The following is a 26,308-nucleotide window of genomic DNA, read 5'->3' on the forward strand; positions in this document are numbered from 1 at the left end:
AACATATACGTGAAGCAAGAATTACAATAAAGTCCTCACACATTACGTATCACAGTTGTGCCGGGGAAAGCAAATACTGCCGGAGTTCAGAGGTAAAAGCAGGGCATTTTAGGAGGAAATGGAACTTGAGCTTAATACTAAGATATACCCTTCTGCTAAGACAGTGGAGAACAGGGCATAGCTCTGCATTCCAGGGGAAAGAATGCCAGATGAAAGGAGCCTGGAAATCAAGTGGCATACTTTGGAAGCAGGAATAGATCGTTTTGATGTGTCAATATTAAACTTTGACTCTTAGGATAAAAATTTTTTTAAACATATGTTGACACACTGCCTTTTAGTTCAAGTAAATGTACTGAGCAGCTGCATTTGGAAAACAGATACAAGCAGAGTTATTCTGGTCATATTATAAAAAGCGGCCCCTCCCTGGCAGTAGCTCTGATAAAAAAAAGTGCAGTGGCTCACCTTGTCTAGAGCCAGGGAAGCAGTGGGATCACGTGTGTATGTCAACTATGTTGCATCAAGTGGCCTTAGGTAACCAGAGAATATTAGCAAACCTGTAAGTTACTTTTAGACCCCTTGCCCCAATCAAAGCCAGGAACCAGAGCAGGCCCATCTGCTTCACACGGGGCTAAGGTGCATGACTGCACATCGCCATAAGTACCATCCAGAGACTTTCTGAGCACCTAACACATACCAGGCACTGTTCTATAAACGCAGTTGCAAAACTAAATAAAATATTCAGTTGTAGGTCTTAAAATATAGCGACAGGGGCACCTGGGTGGGTCAGTCAGTTAAGCATCTGCCTTCGGCTCAGGGTGCTGGGATCAAGCCCTCCCCTGGACTCCCTGATTAGCGGAGAGCCTGCTTCTCCCTCTCCTGCTCCCCCTTCTTGTGTTCTGTCAAATAAATAAATAAAATCTTTAAGATGAAATAAAATACAGTCACGAAAAAGATTCAAAGATTTTCATTTTAATGCAAAGTGGCGAGGCTTATCACAGAAGTGTGCACCATGGTGTGGAAAGCGAGAACAGTTAACCAGCAGGGATGTCCCAGAAAGCTTCTAGAAGGTCTATCAGAGGAAACCCTAAGCTAAGCAAAGAAGGGGCTGAAGGGCATTCCAAGCAGGGGCAGTAGCAGAGGGAAAAATAGGGAGGTTTGTGTGGATAGAGACTAAAGTATGAGGGCAAGACGTGAGCATGAACTGGGCATACCATGGTGACCATTGTACGCTTTACTAAGGAGTCTGGACTTTGTAAGTGATGAGCAGACATGTACAAGCTTTAGGATCCATGTTTCAGATGGATCACTTTGGGGAGAATGTGGATCAAACATCAATGGAGTCCAAGAATGGGGGCCACTGCATTCAGGGTCACCTTGAACTCAGGCAAGCGGGACTTCTGCACCAGCTCCCACACTTTAAGAGGCTGTGGCCCTCTTCTGACTATGCTTCTCCCCACCAGTGGGGTATCTGCAGGGCTGAAGGTATGGTCCCTGAGAGCTGCTCCCCTACCCCACTGTAAATCATGCTCTAGGAAGTGGCCCTTGGAATTCCCTCTTTTTTTCTTTTTCTTTTAATATGGAACACTATAAATTTGTATGTTATCCTTGAAGGGCCATGCTAATCTTCTATCATTCCAATTTTAGTATCTATGTCACATGGTCCCAATTGTTGAGAACAGTCTATACTTCTGATATGTACACCTATAGTCCAAAGTTCAGAGACACAGATGGGGGGAAAGGTCTCAGGGTACATGTCTTGGAGCGTGTGGGCCAAGCTGTGTAGGTACATGCATTAGAGGCTTATCACAGTGCCAGAGCAGATACATATTCGAGTAAATTTGCTGTCCAAACGCACTTTAGTATCACTTACAACATCCCTTACTAGACGGTGGAAATGGTAAAGGTGGGTGGTGGGTAGTAATGCTGAAAATTTTGAAGTACTAGTAATGGGAAAAAGGGGAGTAGCAGACATAGGAGGGTAGAGCTCAAGATGGTGTGCCAAGGGTGTCCCTGGGTGTGGCCAGCTCACCCCTGCAAGCTCTTTGTTGGCCAGACTTCCTTTTGTATGTCTCCCTATCAGCTGACCCCATACCTTCCCCACCACAGTGTGTACCACAGTGTGTCAATCAAGACTCACCTGTCAATTCCATTAAGCCTAGTCTAGTTTTCTGCTCCTAATAACAACAAAAACTTGAACTTAGTGATAATTTTTTTTAAGATTTTATTTATTTATTTGACAGAGAGAGAGAGAGATCACAAGTAGGCAGAGAGGCAGGCAGAGAGAGAGAGAGAGAGAGAGAGAGAAGCAGGCTCCCTGCTGAGCAGAGAGTCCCATGTGGGGCTTGATCCCAGGAACCTGGGATCATGACCTGAGCTGAAGGCAGAGGCTTCAACCCACTGAGCCACCCGAACCGAACTTAGTGATAATTTTAGTAAAGTTGGGAGAAATAATAAAGCCTACATTTTTAAGCGTTGCATTTTTTCTTAAGAGAAAAAAAAATATGTTGCACATATTTTACTCTTCTCAATTTTCAGGAGACATATGTCTTTAGTGGATATAAATTTGACTGGATATATGCATTTTTAAAAAAATATTTATTTATTTTTATTTTTTTTAGAGATTTTATTTATTTGAGAGAGAGAGAGAGAGTGAGAGAGAAAGAGAGAGCATGAGAGAGGAGAGGGTCAGAGGGAGAAGCAGACCTCCTGCTGAGCTGGAAGTCTGATGCAGGACTTGATCCTGGGACTCCAGGATCATGACCCAAGCCAAAGGCAGTCGATTAACCAACTGAGCCACCCAGGCACCCCTGGATACATGCATTTATGATACTATTTCTATACCCTATCTCCCTCAGAAAATAAGATTCCTAAGGGCAGAAATCATATTTCTTCTTTATTGTATAACTTATTTCTCTAATCATGAAAAAAATCAATCCCATTTCAAAACATTTATAGGCAATTAGCTCAGTTCATAATTGTAAAAGAGGCAATACTGAATCCTAGAAAAATGATGAGTTTGACGTCCAACTAACTAGAGAGGTTTAGGGTTTTTTTCAGTCTTACCTTGGCATTCAGGCAATGGATCACTCCATCCAACATCGTTCTTTACAATGGAACAGTAACTAGAAGCTGCACCGACTAATCTATACCTAAACCAATGAGGGGAGGAAAAAAGTTAGGTCCCATCCACACATTTGGCTTCCCTTAAATTCTCCAAAATGTCATCTTAAAATATTTACTACACCAGTAGAGGGAGACAAAACAACAGCTGATCAAAATTCACATGGCCATTTAAAGGAAAAGAAAAAATTAAATTAGAAAAGGTGATATCCAAAAGGTAAAAAAGTGTAAGACACAAAAAGTTTTTTATCTGGGTGGGGTCCTTGTGAGAAAACAGGAAAGTGTTCTGAAACATTTAAAGTGATATAGATGCTTGAATATTTTATATTTCTGAATTCTAAAGAATTCAGAATAATAGAATATACTTATATTTTAGGGGCTCCAGGTACTCCCCAGATTTGATATTAATCCTATCAACGATCCAAGCATCTCTGTTTTGTACAGGAGACACATGATATTGATATTTTTAATTTTATAAAGAGCAAGAACACCCACATACACACAAAGTAAAATAACATAATTCAATTTGCAGATATTAAAGAGAAAATGAACATTAAAAGTTTCCAGCTGTCTCTCAGACACTAAGGAGACCCAAAGAGTGAGTTCCTTTCCCTACATAGAGAACTCAGAGAAGACCTCAGGTCAGCATGACATTTTTACACTAGGAGTAAATGTTTTTAACACATAATATTTTGTAACAGGCAGTTTGCATACAGAAAAAAAAATATGCAAATTCATTATTTAGGTAAAGTAAGGATTGGTTTCATTTGAACATTTGAAGGATTTAATTTCTGCAAGTGCCAACCTATTACAAGATTTTTCCTTTACTACTTACATTTAAATTTTATAACTGATCATATATGTACTAAAAATCTAACAGTAGAGAGAATTTGGTGTTATAGGAAATTGTCCTTTCTTGCCTCCATTTTATTAAACTTAACCATGACGGCCTCATGATGAAAGATCTTTGAGCACAGGAGCTGGTTGACGAGCTTGTAAACACTGACCACGAATCTAAAAACTTCCACCTTAAGTCCTAATTGGTTTTTGCATTTGTTAAATATAGAATAGAAAGATGTAGTATGCCAAAACTTACCCCTCGTTACACGAGAAGTGGATAACTGCAGCATACAATATGTCAGTTGGAATGCTGACATGACCATGTCTTAAATCTCCAGGATTAGGACATGATTTTCCTAGAAGAGAGCTCAAATTGATTTTTTTTTTCATTAAATTATCAGGTACTTCTAAGCAGATCCATCATCTGAACTACCAACATTTCTTATCCTTAAACTTCTAAAATCCTGCCTTCATTTTGTAAGTTTCAAATAACACACCAGATTTCGAATATACACTTATTACATTTTAGGTAACCTTAAACTAATTAAATGGGAAATCTGTGAGTAAATGAATACTCCCACCTCACAAGTATTTAGTTGGCCTAATTTAAGACAAAATTATAAAATTACTTGGATGGTTCTTTTCAAAATCATACTCAAAGTAATAATATGGACACAAAGACTTCAGCATGAATGAAGGAAGAAATATTTTTTCTCCCAAATAACCCTACGATTACGAATACTCTGTAAAAATTATACTCACTTTTACAAAATTCATCGGGTTTGGACCATGTAAAATTCGGAAGGCAAGTTAGTTTTCCTGAGAGAAGATGGTCCCTTTGGTAGCCAGGTCGGCATTCATATTCCACAATGGAACCCACTGGGAAATAATTCTGTTTGGTGAAAGACTTTTTGAGAGATGCAAATTGTAGCCTGGTTGGAACGTCACAGCTACCTAAAAGTATTAACAAAAGCAACAATGTAACTAAAACCACCTTCTTTGACAATCTAGGTTTAATGATCCAGAATTATCTGGACCTTATGTCACCCCCTTTTCTGTACTTCTTCATACACATTTGATATTTAACTGTATTAATATCACTATGACACTTACAGTGCATCAAGCATACTCACATATATACTTCTATTTCCTAAGTAGTTAATTTGGCACCTAGATATCACCACGCCCGCAGTTCAGGAAATATAACCCATTATAGTTGCCTGGCACAATTCTGCCCGTGACCCCTGCCTGCCCAAAGGAGGACACGGCTGAGAGCAGAACAGTGTTTCCTTCAGACCCCCTGGGGCTAATGTCTGAACAACAACAGTAACTAACAATGATAGCTAATATTTATTGGATACTTCTCCATGTTTTATACACATAAACTCATTTCATTCTCACAACAACCCAGAAGTCCATGAATCAGGTGAGCCAGTGGTGTACAAAGAAGTACTTATAAATGGTAACATCTGGGCAAATGTTAATGTGTAGAGACATGGTAGAGGGGACGGGGCATTGGATTTATAACCCAAAGACTGAAGTTGGTACCCTGGACTGCTGATTTCAAGAAGTTACTTAATTTCTGGGGGTCTGTCTCCCCAGACTACTTCCTGACTGAAGAATGGAAATAAGGGTCCCTACTCCAGACATGGGGTTGTCTACCCATGGAGACGTCAATGGAGTCAGCTATGCAGAAGCATTGTAAACTCTAAAACATAATACATGTGCAAAGGCTTAAGTACTTCAACCACTGCCTTCTGTCCTGCACACATAAAACCCAAAGGTTCAAGCTGATGTCACACCTGGTTTCATAAAATACTTGAGGCAGTTTCTAGAATTCCCATACATTCTAGGACTCCAGATGGTCCAAAGCTAGGTCCTTACCTTTACTAGTTTCTGTCAAAGCTACCATAGGACTATGAATCTAGTGATAGATTTCAAGGGAAATACTGGGAGCTTTTTAAAAGGCTACCACAGAGTTGTGCTTGATGAGTCCTACTTTAAAAAATGAAACTTAAGAACACAGAAAACTATGTGTCATGGGGTGATTGCCAAACATATTCATATATAATGTACTTCCTAAATTGTACCTATTGTTTATCTTCTCTATTAGTTCAGGAGTTCAGGAGTTATTTTCTCTATTAGTTCAGAAAGCCCAAACCTGTTAATGAAGAAGCAGGATCTATTCTGGGAGGAATGTCAATTAGCTGCAGCGGGAAATGCCAGGTATACATACCCTGGGATTTCATAATGCTTGAAAACTATCAATTACCACTCATGCTGAAGAGGGATAAAAGTAAGCTAAGCAGATACATTCCATTCCCGTAATGTATATATACAAAAATGAAGAGCTTACGGTTACAAAATTCTGCCACCTCTGACCATTTATTGTTGAGACAGACCACGGAGTCTGCCTTGCCAGGAACCTTTACAAAGCCTTCTTTACATTTGTATGTTACTGTGGTTTCCTCAGGAAAACTCTGGCGGTCACCCACACTTTGTATGGCATTAGGTACCTCTGGGGGAAAGCTGCAGTCACCTAGGGAGGGAAATAAAAGAAAAGAAAAGCAGAACTGAAGGAAATGACACTTTTCAGTTCAGAGCAACATTCTTTTTGCAAGAGGAGTGAGGGAAGCAGCCAAAGGCTTCTGAGGCACAGGTAACATTTCCATCCAGTGGCTGAACCGACATACCGAAGACTTGCTAGGCTGCCTGTCTTGTCAATTAATTCAGTATTAAAATAAGGAATCGACCCTTTTCTTTCAATATTAAAAAAAAAAAAAAAAGCGGTTTAGAATTGATCCTGTTACTAAGCGCACAATACAGACAGACGCCCCCGGGGAACGTCACACCTGGAAGAGAAGACGGGTTAACATGCCGCGTCCCCAGCAGCCCACAAGTGGACTCCGTTTAAGAGGCGACAGAGGTCAGCTGTCGCCTCCCACTGCTAAAGAGATGTTGGGGGACTGAGAATTCACTCTTCGAGCCCAGCCCTTTGGCTTCCCCAGGTATGCCTGCTCCGCCAACTCAGCCCGCGCTTCCTCAACGGTCTCCCCCCACTCCCGAAGTCACGCCAGCTGGGGTCCAGCTCAGCAAGACCCCAAACTGCAGGTTAGCAGCGGAGATCCCGTCCCTGTCCCCAAGGGATCGTGCCAGTAGGCGCTCTGAGCCATACGGGTGGAGGATTACGGGAACAATTTACCCATGCCCACATACCTCACCTCCCCAGGTCCCCAGACTTCTCGGTTGTCACGGAGACGGATCCCGCCCCTCCCACCCAGCCTCAGGGTCCCCCAGCGGGGCTGAGCCCCCCCAGCCCCCACTCACCCTGCGCCGTAGGCGGACACAGCAGCAGCAGCAGCGGCAGCAGCAGCAGCGGCGGCGGGGCGCTGAGCCCGCCGAGGAGGGACATGGCGCGCGGGGACCGGGACCGGAGTTAAGTGGAAGCTCGCTCCAGCAAGCAGCCGTAAGTAGCAGCAGCGCCTAGCTGGACCGCGGGGCGGGTTAAATTAGCGCCTGGGCGGGGCTGGGGCTGTGAATCACAAAGGGTGGGGCGAGGAGACCCGCGGAGGAGAGTGTGCCGGCACCAGGTGCCGCGCCGCGCGAGCGCCGGGGAGGGGGGCTCTCGCGGTCGCCTCCCCTAGAGACCCTGGACTGGGGACCGCGGATAATGGGCCGGGAGTGGGGCTCCCCCGCGGGTCACCTGGACTCTCTTTTTCTCTTTGCTAGGGTGGGGCCTGCGAAGAGCTCCCATCTGGACGTGTAAATATCTGCTTTCCAAGTAAACAGAACGCTGGGGGGAACCGAGGAGAGGGGCGTGGCTCAAGTGGGAAGGGCTTTGCTGCCCGGAAATCTGCATTAGGTTGAGAGGTAATTCAGCGCTCCCGAGTGCTGCCGGGCTGAGCAGAAAGTGCCTGAGTAGAGAGTGCGGTGGGTTCCCAAGTAGCCCCTGGAAACATAGAGTGCGCCCACCCAGGGACCCAGTGCCTTCAACTGGAGGTCTGTCAGATGCCAAGAAGGGATAGGAAAAAATCGGAAACAACAGCGTTGTCTCCTAGCACACTCAGTAATCTGAAAACAGCAAGTGGGAAATGGCCCAAGAAAACAGGTCAAGCAATACAGCAGGGAGTGACCATTGTTCATGCTATGTTTTGGGTGGGAATCACTTTCCTCGCCAGGGTATTCCTTATTCAGGGGGGACAGCTCATGCATTCCGCTTTGGGACTATTCTGGTCAGACGATGGGAGGAGAGAAAAATGCCAAAACAAAAACCAAGCGCCAGAAAACTAAATGATAGGGTGGTGGTTTTAAGAGAAAAGAGAAAAGTTTGTTAAGTATATTCCAGTGGTTTGCAAGACTAGCCACACATTAGAGTTACACGGGGGAGCTTTAAAAAAAAAAAAAAAAAAAAAAAAAAAAAATCCAGAGGCTCAAGCTACACCTCAGACGAGTTAGATTAGAATCTCTGCGGAGGGGCGCCTGGGTGGCTCAGTGGGTTAAAGCCTCTGCCTTCGGCTCAGGTCATGATCCCAGGGTCCTGGGATCGAGCCCTACATCGGGCTCTCTGCTCAGCGGGGAGACTGCTTCCTCCTCTCTCTGCCTGTCTCTCTGCCTACTTGTGATCTCTCTCTCTGTGAAATAAATAAAATCTTAAAAAAAAAAAAAAAAATCTCTGGGGATGGGAAGGGGGCAGTAGGATTATTTAAAGAATTCCAGGTGATTACATTGGGCAGCACAAATCTATATAAGGCTGGTCAGAGTAAAGGTCTTCCCTCCCACCCACCCCGGTCTGGCTCTGTCCCTGTCAGAAACATGAAAGGACATTTATGGAAGGGCCAGTTACTCCTCTTCATGGAGAGTAACCCCAAGAACATTTCCCTTTAGTAATTCACCTGAGTCTGGTTAGCAGAGTCTATCCTCAGTTTCCTATCCCCTGCAATACCTTCCCTGGTTCAATGAAATCCTTGACTTGGAAATGCATCTTGGTCCATGGGTCAGATGTGGGGTATTTGTGGCATCTAGTCTTGATATTCTTTCCTAAATGTTTTTGATCACTCTTTTTCGGTTAGTAAGAGCTTTATAAGAAGGAAAATAACAGTTTTCTCTGTTTCTCTGGCTCATGTTTACTATAGAAAAATGAATAAACCTTGTATTACTGAGTGCTGGAACCAATTGTATAGGGATTCCAGGGAAGGAACTCTTATAGGTTTTCATGGAAACCTATCAGTATTAAGACATCCTAGAATTTAGAAGTTGAGGGACTTTTAAAATGATATAGTCTTGGGCCGCCTGCATGGCTCAGTCAGTTAAGCATCTGCCTTCAGCTCAGGTCAGGATCTCAGGGTCCTGGGCTCCTGCATCAGGCTCCCTGCTCAGCGGGGAGTGTGCTTCTCCCTCTCCCTCTTGTGCTCTCTCTCTCACTCTCTCTCAAATAAATAAATAAAATCTTTAAAAAAATAAAAAATAAAATTATCTAGCATGATCCTCTTATTTGATTTTAAAACACTTTGCTTTTACTTCCATATGTGATATAAAAAACACAAAGTATATCAGGGCCCAGCAGTGTTTTAGAATTGATACCAGATCTTTGTTTATTCTCCCATGACTTTATCCACCATTCCTTTCTGTTGCACCATGATAGGCTGGCAATCTTTATTCCTGCTTGAGCTCAGAGAATTGGTGTGAAAGGCAAAGTAGCATTATGGAAAAGAGCTGAAGGTCAAGGCCAGTTATGGAGCTGTTGGAAGACTTAACATCAAGGCCCATTAGAGCTCTCTGTTTATTAAGTGATTTTAAGTAATACCTTTTTATTCAGGAAAACAATGAGCTCTGGATAGTGTTTTTAAAAAAAGATCTCTAGCACCCAGTTTAGCTACACTAAGTGCTCTATACATTCACCTTCTCAAATATTTTGTTCTTGGTATTACTTTTTTTAAAAAAAGGAACTTTTCCGAGAATAACTGGGTGGGACTCTTTAGTCATACTATGACCACCCCCTCCCAAAAAAATTTCAACATTCTAGGCGTAAAGGGAAAGAAAGAAATCCACTACCATTTACTCAATTTAGAAAAAAGATCTGTGACAAAATTCTATGCATTAAGAAAAAAGAAATATGCAAGCCTGTAACTTACTGAGAATTATTTTAAATAATGGCTTCAATGTGTGGTGTTCTACTCATTTCATACACATGACACCATGTCACCAACACCATTTCACCAAGTGGAGATAATTGCTCACATATTACAGATGAGGAAAAAAACTGAAAAGCTAAGTAATTTTCCAAAATCCATGCAGCTAATAAGTGACCCAAGCCCGAATCTACACCAAGTTCGTCATTTCAAAATCTGGACTTCTCTATCTCTACACCACTAAGTTCTTTTCATTGGACCCACGTGGCGAAGGTTTCTTTTATGTAGAGGACACTGAATTCAGTACTTTGGGGGCTGCTTTGGGAACGCAGCTGCTTCTGGTGTCAGCAGTTGACCCAAGTCTTCCATACTTGATCTTCCAAAAGCGAGCTGTGTATTCTCATTGAGTTACTCTACCCCTTAAAGCCTCATTCTTACATTGACTAAGCAAGAATATGGGACTGAAAGAGCCTCTATAGAGCCTTCCAATTCCAACACAATAAGTTTATGTAATTAGGTCAAAAATATTTTTTAAGATAGCAGATAAGTGTATGACTTTGGCAGAAGTAAAGGAACATGGCTCTCACCCTGTCCCAGGAACCATACAACGACTGAATCAGAGACTTTTCATGAACTGGGAAGCACACTGCATTCAGAGGCATGTTAAGAATGTGCCAATACTTGTGTCCAAGCATCTATAATCTACTAGGGAGGCTTTATGTGATCAATGAGGTGAGAATGCCATCGCCAATGTAGGGCGGGGTGGGGAGTCAAAAAGACCATGGTTATTGGTGTGGAGGAGGATAAGGGCCCAGGGATTCAGCTAAATGTGATGAATGAACATCAGTGCAAAGGGAGAAAATATGAAAGGTGATAAGAATGAGCACGTACTTGCAGTCAGGAAAAGATTAGTTGATGCCAAGAATAGTTAAAGGCTTAAGGAAGAACGTCGGAGAGCTCACTAGAGCAGTGGAAGAAGGGATTGAAGAGGCTGAGAGACATTCTGCCAAGAGATGTAAGAGCTTTAAACACGAGGCTTCATCCTTTTCTGCACCCCGGAAGCACAGAGGGACTGTAGACGATGTTAAGCAGGGAGGTCCAAGGTTAGCTGGGAAGTCACGCGCAAGATGGTGCCGTGGGAGTGACTGAGTCAGGAAAGACCCAACTTCCCTAACTGTGCGATTGTTCAGGCTATTAAGTGTGGAGAACGGAAATGTCTTTAGTTTTAGTTTTCAAATGAATAAATCTATGTAAAGAAACAGTCTTGTTACGCTACCAAACCCCTGACATAATTACTATAACCACGTAAGTGTTCCTGTCTGTCCTGATCAAAAGTGTTTTGAAGGAAGAACCCACAGAATTTGCTGAGTGATTAGATAAGGAAAAAGAGGGGGGGAAGGAGCGTTAAGGATGACTCAGAGGTTTGGTGTCTGTGAGATGAGGGGCCCTTTTTAGAAGAACCACCCATTCCTGAGTCAAGAGGGAATTCAGGGAAGAAATAACCAATTTGGCTGCACAGTGGCTCAATGTCAACTCCCTTGGCGGGGGTCCGTGTGCAGATCGGTGTACAGCACAAGACTGGCAAACAGGGAGACTGCGGCAGAGCCTGGATGAGACAGGGCTGTGGGCAAGGGGACCAAGGGAGAGAGTGTGAACTGAAACTCACAAACAGGCAACCCCCACATTCGAGTAGAGACAACAAAAGCGGAAGGAGAGGGGAGGGGAAAAGAAGAGGATAGTGCAATTTCCTGAAAGCCCAGAGATACAAAACCGTGAGCCAAATATGATCACTCTAGTTGCAGGGGAGGCGATTGGTGTTCAGGGAAGTTAAGTAACTGGTCCCAGACCCTAAGGCTGGTGGGGGTGGAGCTTGGCTCAGGTTCTTAGACCCTCTGTTACATTGCTCAGGCAGTGTCTCATCCGGGAAGCCTCCCCTGCTTACAGTGTCAGACCCAGTCCCTTCCTCTACACTACCCAAAGTACTCCATGTGTCGGTCAGTCCTCCCGTCCAAGAGATCCATCTGTTTTCATATTCGCATTCCGAACTCGGCTTCGAAACGATTCCCAACTAATTTTAACATGGCCGAGGAAAAACAAAAAACTTTCTATTGAGGTATTTTGCCATGCAGCTGCAAATGAGGGCAGCTGCACTCTGCAGAGTAAGTGGCGTACTTTTAATTAATTAATTAATATTTAAAATTTTTTATTATGTTCAGGTTGCTACCACATAGTACATCATTCATTTTTGATGTGGTGTTCAATGATTCATTTATTGCATACGACACCCAGGGCTCATCACAACACGTGCCCTCCGTAATACCTAGCACCCTGTTACCTTATCCCCCTACCCATTCCCCTCTGAAACCCTCAGTTTGGTTCCCGGAGTCCAGAGTCTCTCATGGATCGTCTCCTTCTCTGATTTCTCTGCCTTCAGCCTCCCCCCCCCCCATGGTCTTCCTCCTCCCTCCATAAGTCCCACCAATGAGTGAAACCATATGGTAATTGTCTTTCTCTGCTTGATTTACTTCACTCAGCATAATCCCCTCCAGTTCCATCCATGTGGATGCAAACAGAGGGTGTTCATCCTTTTTGGTAGCTCAGTAATTATTCCTATATGTAAATTCTATATGTAAATTGTGTATTTAAAAAAAAAAGTAGCAGACCCCTATTTCTCCTGAAGGAAGGTCATTCTCCAGGACTTCGCTAATCAGGTTATCCGCCCACTACAGCCCATATCGCGTTTGTTTTTTCTCACTAGGTCAACGTTCAGCAGTCCCCAGTAAAGTGGCCTAATATGACAGATGACATTTTCATCTGCCCTGCCCTGGGCTTCCCGTTGACCAACGGAAGTGTAATGCCTGACTCACGTAAGGTAATGTTTCTTTGCCAAGCCCTAATTTTCTGAGGTTGCAATGAAATTTTGCTGAAGTAGAGGAAGTGGTGGCAGGAGCCAGAAAAAATTATGTGGGGTGTGTGTGTGTGTGTGTGTGTGCGCGCGCATGCATGCGCTATTTGTATGTGTATTTGTGTGTGTGTGTGGTGTATGTATGTGTAAATGTGAGTGTGTGGAGTGTGTGTGTGTACCATATGTATGTGTATTTGTGTGTGTGGTGTATGTGTGTAAATGTGAGTGTGTGGAGTGTGTGTGTTTATAATATGTATGTGTATTTGTGTGTGTGCTGTGTATGTATGTGTGTAAATGTGAGTGTGTGTACCATATGTATGTGTATTTGTGTGTGTGCGGTGTATGTATGTGTGTGAATGTGAATGTGTGTGAATGCTATATGTATGTGTATTTGTGTGTGTGTGGTGTATGTATGTGTGTAAATGTGACTGTGTGTGTGTGTGTGCGCGATGGGTGACAACACAGCACAGGGACAGAGTGGGTGGCTTTGGGAGTCAAACTGACTTCATCTGCATTAGTCGGGCATTACTGACTTTCTGTGTGGTCTGGTTTTCAAACCACTCTGTACCACACATTCCTCATTCATAAAACAGGTGTGATAGTATTACCTACGTCCTCGAGTTTCTGTGAAGGATAAATGAGATAACATATGTAAGCTTTCGGTGTGTGGCTTGGCATACAGTAAATACTCAACAAATATTAGCAATAATCGATGGCAATGACTGACGCGAATGAACACTTCATAGACCAGAACCTGCCCCCGCTTCTCATCTGATCTAGAAAAAGGGACATGTCATGGCACAGAATCTGAAAAATCTATAAGAGAAGTAGAAAATATGCAGATGCTGGTTGTGATGAGATGCTGATAGTGATGAGATCATTCATTCTCCTGATGCTCTCCCCACCCAGTAGAATTTGTTCTTTGGCAAAGATAATAAGGTCATTTGCAAAGGTTCAGATTTGTTTACGCATTGTCCACTTTCCCTCCCTCCACTGTAGTCCATCTGCATTCTGTTTGCCTTGATTTATGATCTTTCAAATTAAGAAGCAGAACTACACTCATGAGAATCGTGCAAGGATAAGGAGAGAAGAAAGAAATTTGCATTTAAGGATCATGTACTATGAGCTCCTAGTTTGAGACCTAACCTCCCTGCTTACCCATTACCTCAATGCCGTGAGGAATCTATTATGACATCCACTTTGACTTGAAGAAACAGTGGTTCAGAGGGAAAATGACTAGACCAAAGGATGTAGACAGCTAAGCCAAGATTCGAACCCAGGTCTAAGTAGCTCTGAAATTATGTTCCTCCCACCACGTGTGTCCCCTTATAGTTGTCGGTGCATAATTAAGGCTAAATGTGTCCTTGATGTGTCTCAGGAGTATTCATTAGTGGGTAAATATTTTCCTACCACTTTTCTGTCAGTTGTCAAATGAAAGTCATTTGCCCAAATGATGAGCACTTCCCTGGGATAAATTGTTCTTTCTTTCTTTCCTTTTTTTTTTAAGATTTTATTTATTTATTTGACAGACAAGTAGGCAGAGAGGCAGGCAGAGAGAGAGGAAGAAGCAGGCTCCCTACTGAGCAGAGAGCCCGATGCGGGGCTCAATCCCAGGACCCCAGGATCATGACCTGAGCCGAAGGCAGAGGCTTCAACCAAATGAGCCACCCAGGTGCCCCTAAATTGTTCTTTCTGATACAAAGTCAAACAGGTTGCGATAAAGAAGACCGTTCACTTCGAGCAAACAATAATTGCAATTAGTCTTGGAAATGGTACTCTTTTCCTCAAGAGGAGGAAAAGACCACGTCCACCTCTGAGAATTCTGTGATACTCCTTTCTCCCTCCTGTACGTCACTACTCGCGTTTCAGAGCACTCAGATTCTCCTTGCTGGTACTTTCTTGGTTTATTCTGACATGTATAGGCTAATTGAGGTTCAAGTCTATAACCCAGGGAGATTTGAACTTATTGAGGGCAAGTATAATGTCTAATTTATCTTTCTATCTTTTACTTTCTAGTGTAATACCATGCACAGTGTAGGCACTGAATAAATGGTAAATTATAGTTATTAATCTGTCTTTATGACTTTAGGATTTATGGACTCATTCAATAAAATATTAACATCATCCCTAAAGACATTATTTCAACCTCTGGCCATTTTTCTTTCTTACTTCATAGTTAGGTAAGCTTTCCCTACCAGATCAGAATTTTAATATGTAGAAAAGAAAGAATCTCCTGGGAGTAAGGAGCCTATATACAGTGATTCTGAGTTTATATAGGAAATATATGGAAGTGAGCTCATTTTCATATTCATCACCTGCCTCTCTAATTCAAACCTGCTTTACCTCAAAGAATGGTACCATTATCCACCTTCCCCTCGGTGCCTGCACATCTGTTACTTGAAGACATTTTACAGAAGAAGATATTGGAATGGCTCAAATAAGCACAAGGAAAGAAAAAAGTTCAACATGGTCATTCATCAGGGAAATGCAAATCAAAAGCACAGTGAGTTACTACTAAATACCCACTAGAATAATGAAAAATTTAAAAGACTGAAAAAAATCTAGGTATTGGGAAGGATACAGAACAACTGAAATGACTCCCATTCCTTGCTGATGAGAATATAAAATGATACAACCATTTTGGAAGATACTTTGGGGACTTCTTATAAAGTGGAACAGATACCTTATGACCCAATGGTTACATTTCTGAGTGTTGACCCAGGGAGTAAGAACATGCCTCCAAAAGACTTGCACATAAATGTTTATAGCAATTTTATTCATAATAGCCACAAGTGAAAACAATTCACATGTCCATCAACAGCTGGAAAGATAAACCAGTTGTTGTACTTCCATACTCTGGAACTTCTGTACAATGACTCAGCATTGAAAAGAAACATATTAGGGATCTACAAAATTTGGACAGATCTCAAAACTTCCTGAGCAAGAGATGCTAGACACATGAGAATATATACCATATGATTCCATTTATGTGATCTTCTAGAACATACAAGACTAATGAACAGTGGCAGAAATCAAATTAGTGACTGTTTGGAGTAAGGAGTATAAAAGGGTAGGAGGACTGACTACAAAAGGGTGAGAGGAAACTTTGGGGGCGCAACGAAAATATTCTTTCTATATATTGGTTGGGGTTGGGTTATATTATATTTCTAAACATTTATCAACACTCATCAAACTGAATAAATGTCTATCCATATGAGAATGGATAAAGAAGATGTGGTACCTATGTACAATGGAATAGTATGCAGCCACAAAAAAGGATGAGATTCTGCCACTTGTGACAACGTAGATGGACCTAGAGCATATAATGTTAAGTGAAGTCAGACTGAGAAATACGAATACCATATGATTTCACTTATATGTGGAATCTAAAAAAAAGCATAAACAAAAAGCAGAATCAGAATGATAAATACAGAGAACAAACTGATGGTTGCCAGAGGGGTGGGTGTGGGAGGACGGGCAAAATGGGTGAAGGAGAGTGGGAGATACAGGCTTCTAGTTGTGGAAGGAGTGAGTCATGGGAATAAATTAATAAGAAATATAGTCAGTGATATTGTAATAGTGCTATATGATGACAGTTGGTAGCTACACTTGTGGTGAACAAAACATAATGTATAAACTTGTTGAATCACTACATTGCACCCCTAAAAGTAATGTTACATTGTATGCCGACCATATTCAAGTAAAAAAAAAATAATGTTTCCATTTGTAATTTGTAATTCCAGTCTGTAATTCCATTTATGTAAATTACACCTCAAAAAAGTTGATTTAAAAAAAAAACACAAAATAGGGGCGCCTGGGTGGCTCAGTGGGTTAAGCCTCTGCCTTCAGCTCGGGTCATGATCTCAGGGTCCTGGGATCGAGGCCCACATTGGGCTCTCTGCTGATTGGGGAGTCTGCTTCCCCCCCCCCCCGCCTGCCTCTCTGCCTACTTGTGATCTCTCTCTCTTCTCTCTGTCAAATAAATAAATAAAATCTTAAACAAACAAACAAACAAACAACAACAACAAAAACACAAAATGAATTCCAAGACTTTGGTTCTGGAATTTGTGGGCTTTAGCCAGAAAGCACCAAGTAAGTTATTATGCCAAGGACAGCACAATCCAACATACTTTTCTTCTTTTTGCCCCCTAATTCAGTAAATCAGTTTTAAGTAATGTTAACCTTGCTTATGAAATAGTCTTAGTCTATATGGAACAAGATTAGTTGGTTTTGCTGACTCCCAAAAAACTGAATTATTACATATATACAAGGAAATTGATAGGACAAAAAAAAAATTTTAAGCATGTTAGATCAACCTTTTGATTTGGATGGTATAACCCTGGTTGTTTACTATATTCTGAGAAGCACAGGATCAGATCAGAGGGCCCACCATTACCAGGACAACCATGGAACCTTCCAGGATGACTTTGCACCAAACGAGAACCAAGGAGATTCCATTATCCGTATGGTTTCCACCCCAGTCTGCTTTGTCCACTCCATCTGAGGGGCTGGTGATGTTTTCAGAGCAAGTGAGGAAAGTTTCTGGCTCTTTTGCAAATGACCTCTCCCTTGCTCCCTGAATCACCACTAAATCGTGTGCCTGGATAATGTGGAGGACGGAAGTGATGACAGCAACAATTAAGATATGTATGAGACACTTAATGGCCCCTGGGGAATTTTTCATTGACATCCCAGTTAATCCGCAGATGCAGTCTGTGAGGTAGTTGTTAGGACCATCTCCCAGCAAATTTCAAGCACTGTAACTAGTCCAAAGTCATACATCTGGTAATTATCAGGGCAAAACTTGAACCCAAATCATCTGACCTCAGATTTGGTGCTTTGTGCATCAGGCCCTCACACTTCACAACACACTAGAAAATGAAAAGCTGACCCCTGTAGGCACCAGGGTTCACTTGCCACCAGAATTTTCACTGCTGTTGCCAGGGCTACTAACTGGCTTAGATATCTCTTCTTAATGATGTCTACCATTTCTATTAATTCAGAATTTTCAAACAGCAATGTGATGAATTAAAAATAATTGCATACTTCAGAATGTACTATGTGCACACTCCTAGTGAACTTAAATGTAGATACATATAAATAAGTTTAAATGCAACATAAAAACACACAAATATAGGTATAACTATAGTGTGCTTTTGATGTTAATTACCAGCCCTAGTTTGCTTCCTGAGATGTTTTCTATGCTCTGGTTAATTTCCCCAGAGTCATTATCAGTCCTCCTTCAGGTGCAGTAGTGTGGTTAAAAAACGGTCATTTTGTTGCCTCACTAAAGTTTTGCTATTTAACTGTTTCATCCCCATGTAAATAGAAGTTATGTTTAACCTGGTCATTTTTTTTCATTGTCCATTGTTTTTCACAGAGATTTTTTTTTTAAAGATTTTATTTATTTATTTGACAGAGAGAAATCACAGGTAAGCAGAGAGGCAGGCAGAGAGAGGAGGAAGCAGGCTTCTCGCGGAGCAGAGAGCCCGATGCGGGGCTCGATCCCAGGACCCTGGGATCATGACCTGAGCCGAAAGCAGAGGCTTTAACCCACTGAGCCACCCAGGCGCCCCTTCACAGAGATTTTTATCTACGAAACAAGCCTAAGGAGGTAATTCATAATATAGAAAAAAGATCTTAAGCAGATAGATAACACTATGTAAAAAGAAAATTTAGAATGTGCTTAAATGCCATTATATTTAGGGGAGCAGTTGGGTGGCTCAGATGATTAAGCCTCCAATTCTTGATTTCGGTTCAGGGTATGATCTCAGGGTTCTGGGATCGAGCCCCAGGGTCGATCGGGTCCACGTTCAGCATGGATGGAATCTACTTGACTTTCTCTCCCTCTGTCCCTCCTCCCCCCTTACTAAATAAATAAACCTTTTTTAAAAAATAACATTATGCTTGGTTAAATACCTTTAGGACACATGCTCACATTATTGAATGCTATATAATTATTCAGAGTTATGTATACAAGTAAATTTGTAACAGATTATGAAATGTTTTCTTTTTCTTCTTTTTTTCTATTTCCCATATTGAGCATATATTACTATTCATTCTAGAAATCTTTATTTTCATTTTAAAAGAAATCCTAGGGGCACCTGGGTGGCTCAGTGGGTTAAAGCCTCTGCCTTCGGCTCAGGTCATGATCTCAGGGTCCTGGGATTGAGCCCCACATTGGGGGGGTCTCTGCTTGGCGGGGAGCCTGCTTCCTCCTCTCTCTCTGCCTCCCTCTCTGCCTACTTGTGATCTCTGCCTGTCAAATAAATAAATAAAATCTTTAAAAAAAAAAAAAAGAAAAGAAAAGAATTCCTATCAGCTGACTCAAGATAACAATTGTGAAGTATTTGATTATTCTGGGGTATAAATTGTTTGAATCTAGTAATGTGAACTTATTTTTAAAAAAGCAGATCATGCTATCTAAATTGCTTACAATTTAGCTGCATTTTAATAATATCTTGTTCCATAATTTCTAGTTTGAAAATCTTTCTCCTTGGTATCCTAGAGTTGAGAATTACTCTGATCTGATTTTTTTTCATTTAACACCTCTATCTCCTACAGGGTAGTCACCTGGATGCACTGTGTTTCAGAAGGGTCCTTGAGGTCCAACTGCTTTACATAGCTTTTCAACCTGTTCTGCCATTTTCAGTCCAAAGCCTCCCCACCATCCTCAGAGGTTCTTGGTGCCTCCAACTTATCAGCTTTTCTGAAGTTCTTCAGCATGAAAGACAGGCTTCTCCCTATATAGGCAGTTAGGCTTCTCCTCCCTGCTAAATCAGTAACCATTCAAACACCTTCCTGTATCTCCTTACCCATTGTCATTCTCTCGTGTTCCTAAGCCTTTGAAAAATTACTGTCATTTTAGTGGAATTTGGGGAAAAAGTAGAAATAAACATGAATATTTATTTTTAACCATTTTAAACCAGAAGTCCCTGTCAATACATGGATAGATAGATAGATAGATGATAGAGTCACAGCTTAACCATCTCATGTGATGCTATTACCACCTAAAGAACAGAGACCAATTTATCAGCCAATATTTATTTAGCATCTGGCTAGAAACTTTGAAAAAAAAACTGGATGTCAATTTAAAATGCAGAACAGAAGTATAAATCGAAATTTTTTTTTGAAGATTTTTATTTATTTGACAGACAGAGATCACAAGCAAGCAGAGAGGAAGGCAGAGAGAGTAAGGGAAGCAGGCTCCCTGCTGATGCGGGGCTCGATCCCAGGACCCTCAGGACCTGAACCGAAGCCAGAGACCTGAACCCACTGAGCCACCCAGTCGCCCCCCAAAATTTTTGTTCCTAGGGGAAAAAAAACACATCTGTCTAGTAAGGTTAGCTGTAAATCAGTTCTTCTCTTTTAAATGGCTTGGGAAGTCGGCTGTTCTTATTACCTAAAATGCAAACCAGAGAGGGAGACAAACCATAAGAGACTCTAAACTCTAGGAAACAAACAGAGGGTTGCTGGAGGGGACGTGGGTAGGGGGATGGGGTCAGTGGGGGATAGGCATCAAGGAGGGCATGTGATGTGATGAGCACTGGGTTTTCTATGCAACTGATGAATCACGAAACTCTACCTCTAAAGCTAATAATACACTATGTTAATTACTTGATTTTAAATTAAAAAATAAAAGTAATAAAAATAAGTAAAATTCAACAAGTTGCATCAATATTTGTCCTCTGAAAAGCCCACTAACTCATGAGTTATAAAAGAAAACCACAATGGGCACAGGGTGGCATACGGAAGTGTCAGATCGCTACATTGCGCACCTGAAACTAATATAGTTCTGTATGTGAATTAACTGGAATCAAAATAAAAACTTTAATTAAGTAAAAAGAAAGAAAGTCTTGGCGGTCTGGCCCTGTTTCTCAGTACAATCACACAAAAAATGCTAATTCAAAGTCCAGGGTCTAATGAATCTAACAGTACTGCAGGGAGTAGACAGGACTCATTTTTATGCATTAATTTAGCAACCATTCGTTGTACCCCCACTTTGTGCCAGGAACTGGGCTGGCTGGCCCTTTGATGGGAATATTTCCTGTGCGTAAATAGGGCTCCATGGGGGGCCTTCTTTCTCTAAAGCAGCCAATCCAGAAGGGTCGCCGGGGATCACAGGTGCTCTCTCTGGGCACAGAGCACAAAAGTTTATACCTCTGTAGAAATTTCCACCATTCCAAATATGTGATGAGTTTGAGCTTCCAAAAGGGAATTCCAAATTAAGAATTTTTCTGGGATGATAACAGCATGTACTTAATAAACAAATCAAGTTCTTCGAGAAGTGCCAGTAGTTGTTATCTAGTAGCTCCATAGAATAGCTGTCTATTCCTCATGGACCAAGACCGGAATGTTTAAAAGAAATGTGAGTTCTAGTGGGGATGATGCAATCTGAAGTCAATTTCATCCTTATTTCTTCGAGCCAAAAGCCAACTGACCATTTCCAGGGCAGGAGTCCCTCAAAGTCCCACCGACTGTGGGTGGCAACATCAGTTCGGCCATGTTTGGATTGAAGAAAATCTGAATATGGATAGTATTTCCAGAGGAAGTCTTTTCTGCTGTGAAGGATCCATAATATCTACTGTATTTTCAGGAGGAGCAGATAAAATAGAGAGACGTGGCAGACTGGCGGCCTGTAGGCTGGACCCAACGCTTCGTGTGCACTCTTGCCTCCCCTCGGGTCCCGGATCCCAACCTACCTCTCCCGCTCTGCGACATTCTTCCAGCAATTGTCTCCCCCTCTCACCTGCATTCTTAGCTTTTTCTCTCAGTTGGATCTTTCTAGTAGCAGATTCTGTTGTCTCCACCTCCAAACACATCACAAATCTCACTCAGTGTTCCCCTACCGGTCTTGTCATTTCTAGCTAGCGTTACTACAGTAGCGTGGTCTTGAGTCGCCTCACTCCTTCCCTGACTCTATAGAAATGTGCTTTCAACATGGCGAGCACAGAGCTCCTCCTCAGCTCCAGTGGACCAGTGGTTCCTCATCTCACCCAGGAAAATGGCCCAGACCCTCACTGTGGCCAATAAAGACCCAGGAGCATCCTGTCTTCCTTTACTTCTCCACTCTATCTTTCCAGACTCTTCCTGGAGGTCTCACTGCATCTGCTGCCCTGGCTTCTTTGAATTCACTGGGCTTTGCCAACCTCAGAGACATTTGTTGTTCTTTTTCATGTGAATATGAAAGTAATTATCCAAGTGGCTGGCTCCTTCACTTCCCTAAGCCTTTTTCTCAGACCTTCCTTTCTCAGGAAGGCTTTTCTCTGCTACCCTATTTAATATTGCTGTCCACTCCAACATCATGGATCCTGCACTCCTGCTTTCTGCGTCTTTCATGCTTACTTCCCCAACTAACAGACTATATATTTTCCTCATTTCCTTGTCCCCTTTCTTGAACTGTAAACTTCATCCAAACATTCACAAACAAAAAGGGATTTTTGTCTCCTCTACTCACTGCAAAGTCTGCAGATCCTAGAATAGTGCCTGGTGCATAGTAGGTGCTCAACACACAGGGTTTTTTGAATCTGGAAATTTCCCATGAAACACCATGTTTATAATCTTTTCGGCCTTGTCAGAAAATTGGGCAACAGGGAAACCGCCTGGAGTGGCTCCTGGCTGTTTCCTCTGGTTGATACTTTCTCTCCACCACTCCCAGTGTCTATCATCAGCTGCGGAGGGTGTCTTATCTGATTCTGCAGCAACACCCCACTTCCATCCTACTCCTGTTGATAAGGGAAAATACTTTCTCTTTTTCTTTCTTTCTTTTCAACAAAGACTGATTTTCTAAGTAGCAAGAAGGAAATGACAGAGAAAATATAGTTTCATTTGTGTCTGTTTCATGGATGCTGTCAAGTTCATCTCGGGTCTCTCAGGCTAAGCATTTCTGTGCTCCTGAGTTCTGTTCAGGATCTTCTTACGTGGCCTCTGTCCCTGCTTTCCTGGGACTCACTTCTGAGTTTCAGACTCACAGAACCCCTACTTAATAGAGACCACTGCTGGGAATTTTCAGAATCATCTCAAATCTATCCTGTGAAAGTATTATTTGCATCTCCCTCCCTAACCAGCAATTCTCACACCGTCTTCTTAATCTTGCAACCAAAATTGTGCCTCCTCCAGTGTTTCTCATGATAATGAATGGCCCCCACCCAACACCAAGTAAACATGGGCCAGACTCCTGCGGTCACCGTGGAATTCCTATACTTTTCTCTCATATTTTCCGTGTACATTTCCACCAACAAATCCCAAGAGTTCTACCTTCTAAATGTCTTCTAGTCTCCTCTCTCCCTTTTCCTTTACCCCACAAGTGTGGGGTTTTGTTCCCCCCTTTTGGAATCATTTCTTAACTGATCTTCTGGCCTGGAGTTCTCCCAACCCTCATCCCTGCTCTTCTCAATCCATGTTATCAGCGTTGCCGTCTGAATAAAACAACGTAAAATCCTACGTAGCCTTGACTTTCTATAGATTAGAATCCAAACTCCTTAGCATGGCATTCAAGGCCCTTCAGGATGAACTCCCTCCATACCTTCACCTTGATACAAGCCGCTTCTTCCCTACACACACACACGATGCTAAAGCCCAGGTAACCTCCTGGTTCTTTGCCGCATGCTGTGCTCTCTTCCATCTCAACTACGAGGCCCTCACCTAACATTTTCTTACTTCAGGATGCAGGCTAACTGTTGTCAGGTTCAGGAAATTTCCCACGGCCTTCCCATGAAGACATATAACACTTTGTACGATATCCTATCACAGCCCTTAACAAAGATCTGTAATTATTTCTAAGAGACCATGGCCTCTTAAGGAGAAAGATCGGAAGTTAGTTACCTTTATGTCCCTAGCAACTAACTTTATCTAGCCATGCGTGATGTATAAGATATACTCAGTAAACTTACAAATGGGTGAATCTGTCAAGGACAGAGATTTGCTTCAATTCTCTCTCCTTTCTTTAGAACTTTGTTCCAGGGCTTGTGTACATAAGAGCCATCAGCTCATAGGCTTATAATCATACCATATCAGATTATTGAGCCATAAATTAATGCTTAATGTCTCAGTCTTTCCTAGGAATTGTGAGTCACAGGACCTGGGTGTAGTCCATTATATATGTGTCGTAATATATTCCAGGGCTGCACAAACAAGTAAACTGGTCTATCCGGCACAGAGCAGAACGAGGGAGAATCTCAAACTAGTGTGAACTCAACAGGCAGGAAACATGACCTCAAGAAAATATGCAAGCAAGGGAACAAAATATATGCCATTTACAAGATACGAAATCATTTTCGATTTAAATTTTTCTTCTTAAAGAAAAAGTTAACAGTATCAACCCAACCTCACCAAGTCCCTGGTTTCTATAGTAAATAACATGTTTGTTATGCATGTTAGTTTCAGATAATTTCTCTTCCAACCACATTCTCCCCGACAGAGATTGTTCCATTTAGCAACGCTGTCCCGGGCCTTCTGCTCAATGTCAGCGGCAGACTTCTCTTCACCACAGCCCTTGATCTGTTGAAGACTGGCATACTCACAGGCTTCTTCTCCATCCAACATCCACCCATTTTTCTGGATGATATCATATCCATATTTGCCATTCTGGGCATTTATTTCCTTGACATATTCCTTTCCAACGACTTCTATTGCAGCCACCCCTTCCCATAGAAATACCCTGGGACTTGTCACCACCCAGAATTGCTCCAGCTGCAAAAAACATTTTTTCAGACATCAGACTCTGAACGTAACGTTGAATCAATCTCTCTCAATCTACAGTTTTTGTCCTCACTGAGACCTCCAACTCACTGATCCCTCTGCTTTCTACGCCGCCCCCTCGGCTTCTGTCCGTCTTCATTCTTTCCTTTCCTGTTGGATAGTCTCTGGCCCATGACTTCTCCATTTTACTTTCCAACACCCTTAACTTTGGTACCCTGTCGTTCTTTCATTGGACCTGCCTGGCCAAGTACCAAAGCTCCACGGACCACCTTGTTGCCTGTATCTACCTCTTCAGATGATCTGCTGGAGAAAATAAGACACGCAGTGCACATCAAGCCATCCGAACTGAAGCACCAGTGCTGTGTTTCTTCATCAGCTCCCTGTAGTCCTCAACCTCGTCTATTTTCTACTTTTTAGCACTTTTCTCAAACAGCTATCCTTCTCCCCAACAGGCGGCACCCTCACTTTCAGTAGAGGATTTCCCCTTCTAATTAGCAGCTGTAAGGCTGGCATCAGCCTCCCCCAACAAGCACACTCTCCACAGTTCACTTTGCCAGTGTTTTAGAAGAGCCAAGACTCCGTCTCCGGAGGCCCTGGAGGCAGCTTCACTGCATTGCCCCTGCCTCTCCTCTCTCCCAACTCCACCCAGAGAAAGCGTCTATGAGCTGACACTCACCGCCTGGATCATGAAAGTGTGCTTGCTGTTGGATCTATCGGAGAACACATACAATGGCATACCTTGAATCAAGGAGTTTCTTGGGCCAGAGTGTGAGATCTTATATGAGGTTTTACAGTCCCTCAGTTTCAGTCTGAACAAATCGTTTCCAACCCAGGACTGCAACTCTTTTTGAATGTCAGAATCTAGATCCTTGTATCATTGTGGTTTTACTTTTTAGAATCTTTTTTTTAAAGAATCTTTTGATTAAAAAAAAAATGATTTAAAAAGCTACCATGAATTCAGAAATATTAAGATTCATTTAAGTTTATTAATTGCTAGCCTCTCTATGCTTTTATAAATATCATTTTATTAATTTGTCAAAAAATAGCTTCACCAAGCACAAAGATCCAAAGATATCTTTACCATATCCACAGCCTATCATGTGGACCCACTTTTTCCTCCTGTCCTGCTGGACCTTTTCTTTTCTTCTTTTACTTGCCTATGTTATCTCTGAGATCTCTCCGCCCATTACTAAACTACATTCTTTCTCATTTCTTTTCATTGTGCCCATCCTTTAGTATGTTCTTTGAAATTCAGTTAGTTCAGATTTAACAATCCTTTCTGAGCATTTATTATGTGCCAGGTACTTTTAGGCACATCCATGCCTTAATTACAAGTAATCTTCACGTATGCCTTCTCAATAATACTTTGAAGATGCTATTATTACCACCACTTTATATAGAGGGATATTGATGGATTGGTCAGGATGTAAAGATTTTAGTTAGAAGATGCCAAATGCATGTCTAAGGCCTCTAGTTTTTGCACTGCATCGTATCTGCTATGACACCTATGTCCTGTTGCTCTTAGCGTGTATGCGGATCACACATGGTGTAGCATTTGTCTATTTTAGGTGCTGGTTGAGGGCAGTAAGAACACATCATCGAATAAGTAAAAGTA

The 26,308-nt window shown here is 42.1% G+C and overlaps 1 protein-coding gene and 1 long non-coding RNA gene across 12 annotated transcripts in view; one reads left to right on the forward strand and one right to left on the reverse strand.

The window, feature by feature from the left end:
• CD55 (CD55 molecule (Cromer blood group)) overlaps window positions 1-7,427 on the reverse strand; it is a 34,322-nt gene extending 26,895 nt beyond the window's left edge. For all 11 annotated transcript variants that reach the window (XR_009347660.1, XR_009347657.1, XR_009347659.1 and 8 more), the window contains exons 1-5: window positions 7,288-7,427; window positions 6,317-6,499; window positions 4,723-4,914; window positions 4,217-4,316; window positions 3,064-3,149 (exon numbers count right to left, since the gene is read on the reverse strand). Coding sequence is in view for 7 of the 11 variants with exons in the window: in XM_059147123.1 (XP_059003106.1) it covers window positions 3,064-3,149; window positions 4,217-4,316; window positions 4,723-4,914; window positions 6,317-6,499; window positions 7,288-7,372 (646 nt within the window). In the remaining 4 variants the exon portion in view is untranslated. The remainder of the gene's footprint in view (window positions 1-3,063; window positions 3,150-4,216; window positions 4,317-4,722; window positions 4,915-6,316; window positions 6,500-7,287) is intronic.
• The window catches only part of LOC131815335 (uncharacterized), a 49,886-nt gene continuing 30,242 nt past the window's right edge, over window positions 6,665-26,308 (forward strand). Inside the window, exons 1-4 of the long non-coding RNA XR_009347662.1 lie at window positions 6,665-7,071; window positions 7,190-7,426; window positions 7,690-7,830; window positions 12,847-12,960. This is a non-coding gene — a long non-coding RNA (uncharacterized LOC131815335). The remainder of the gene's footprint in view (window positions 7,072-7,189; window positions 7,427-7,689; window positions 7,831-12,846; window positions 12,961-26,308) is intronic.

Source organism: Mustela lutreola, chromosome 14 (genome assembly GCF_030435805.1).
Source record: "Mustela lutreola isolate mMusLut2 chromosome 14, mMusLut2.pri, whole genome shotgun sequence".
NCBI lineage: Eukaryota > Metazoa > Chordata > Mammalia > Carnivora > Mustelidae > Mustela > Mustela lutreola.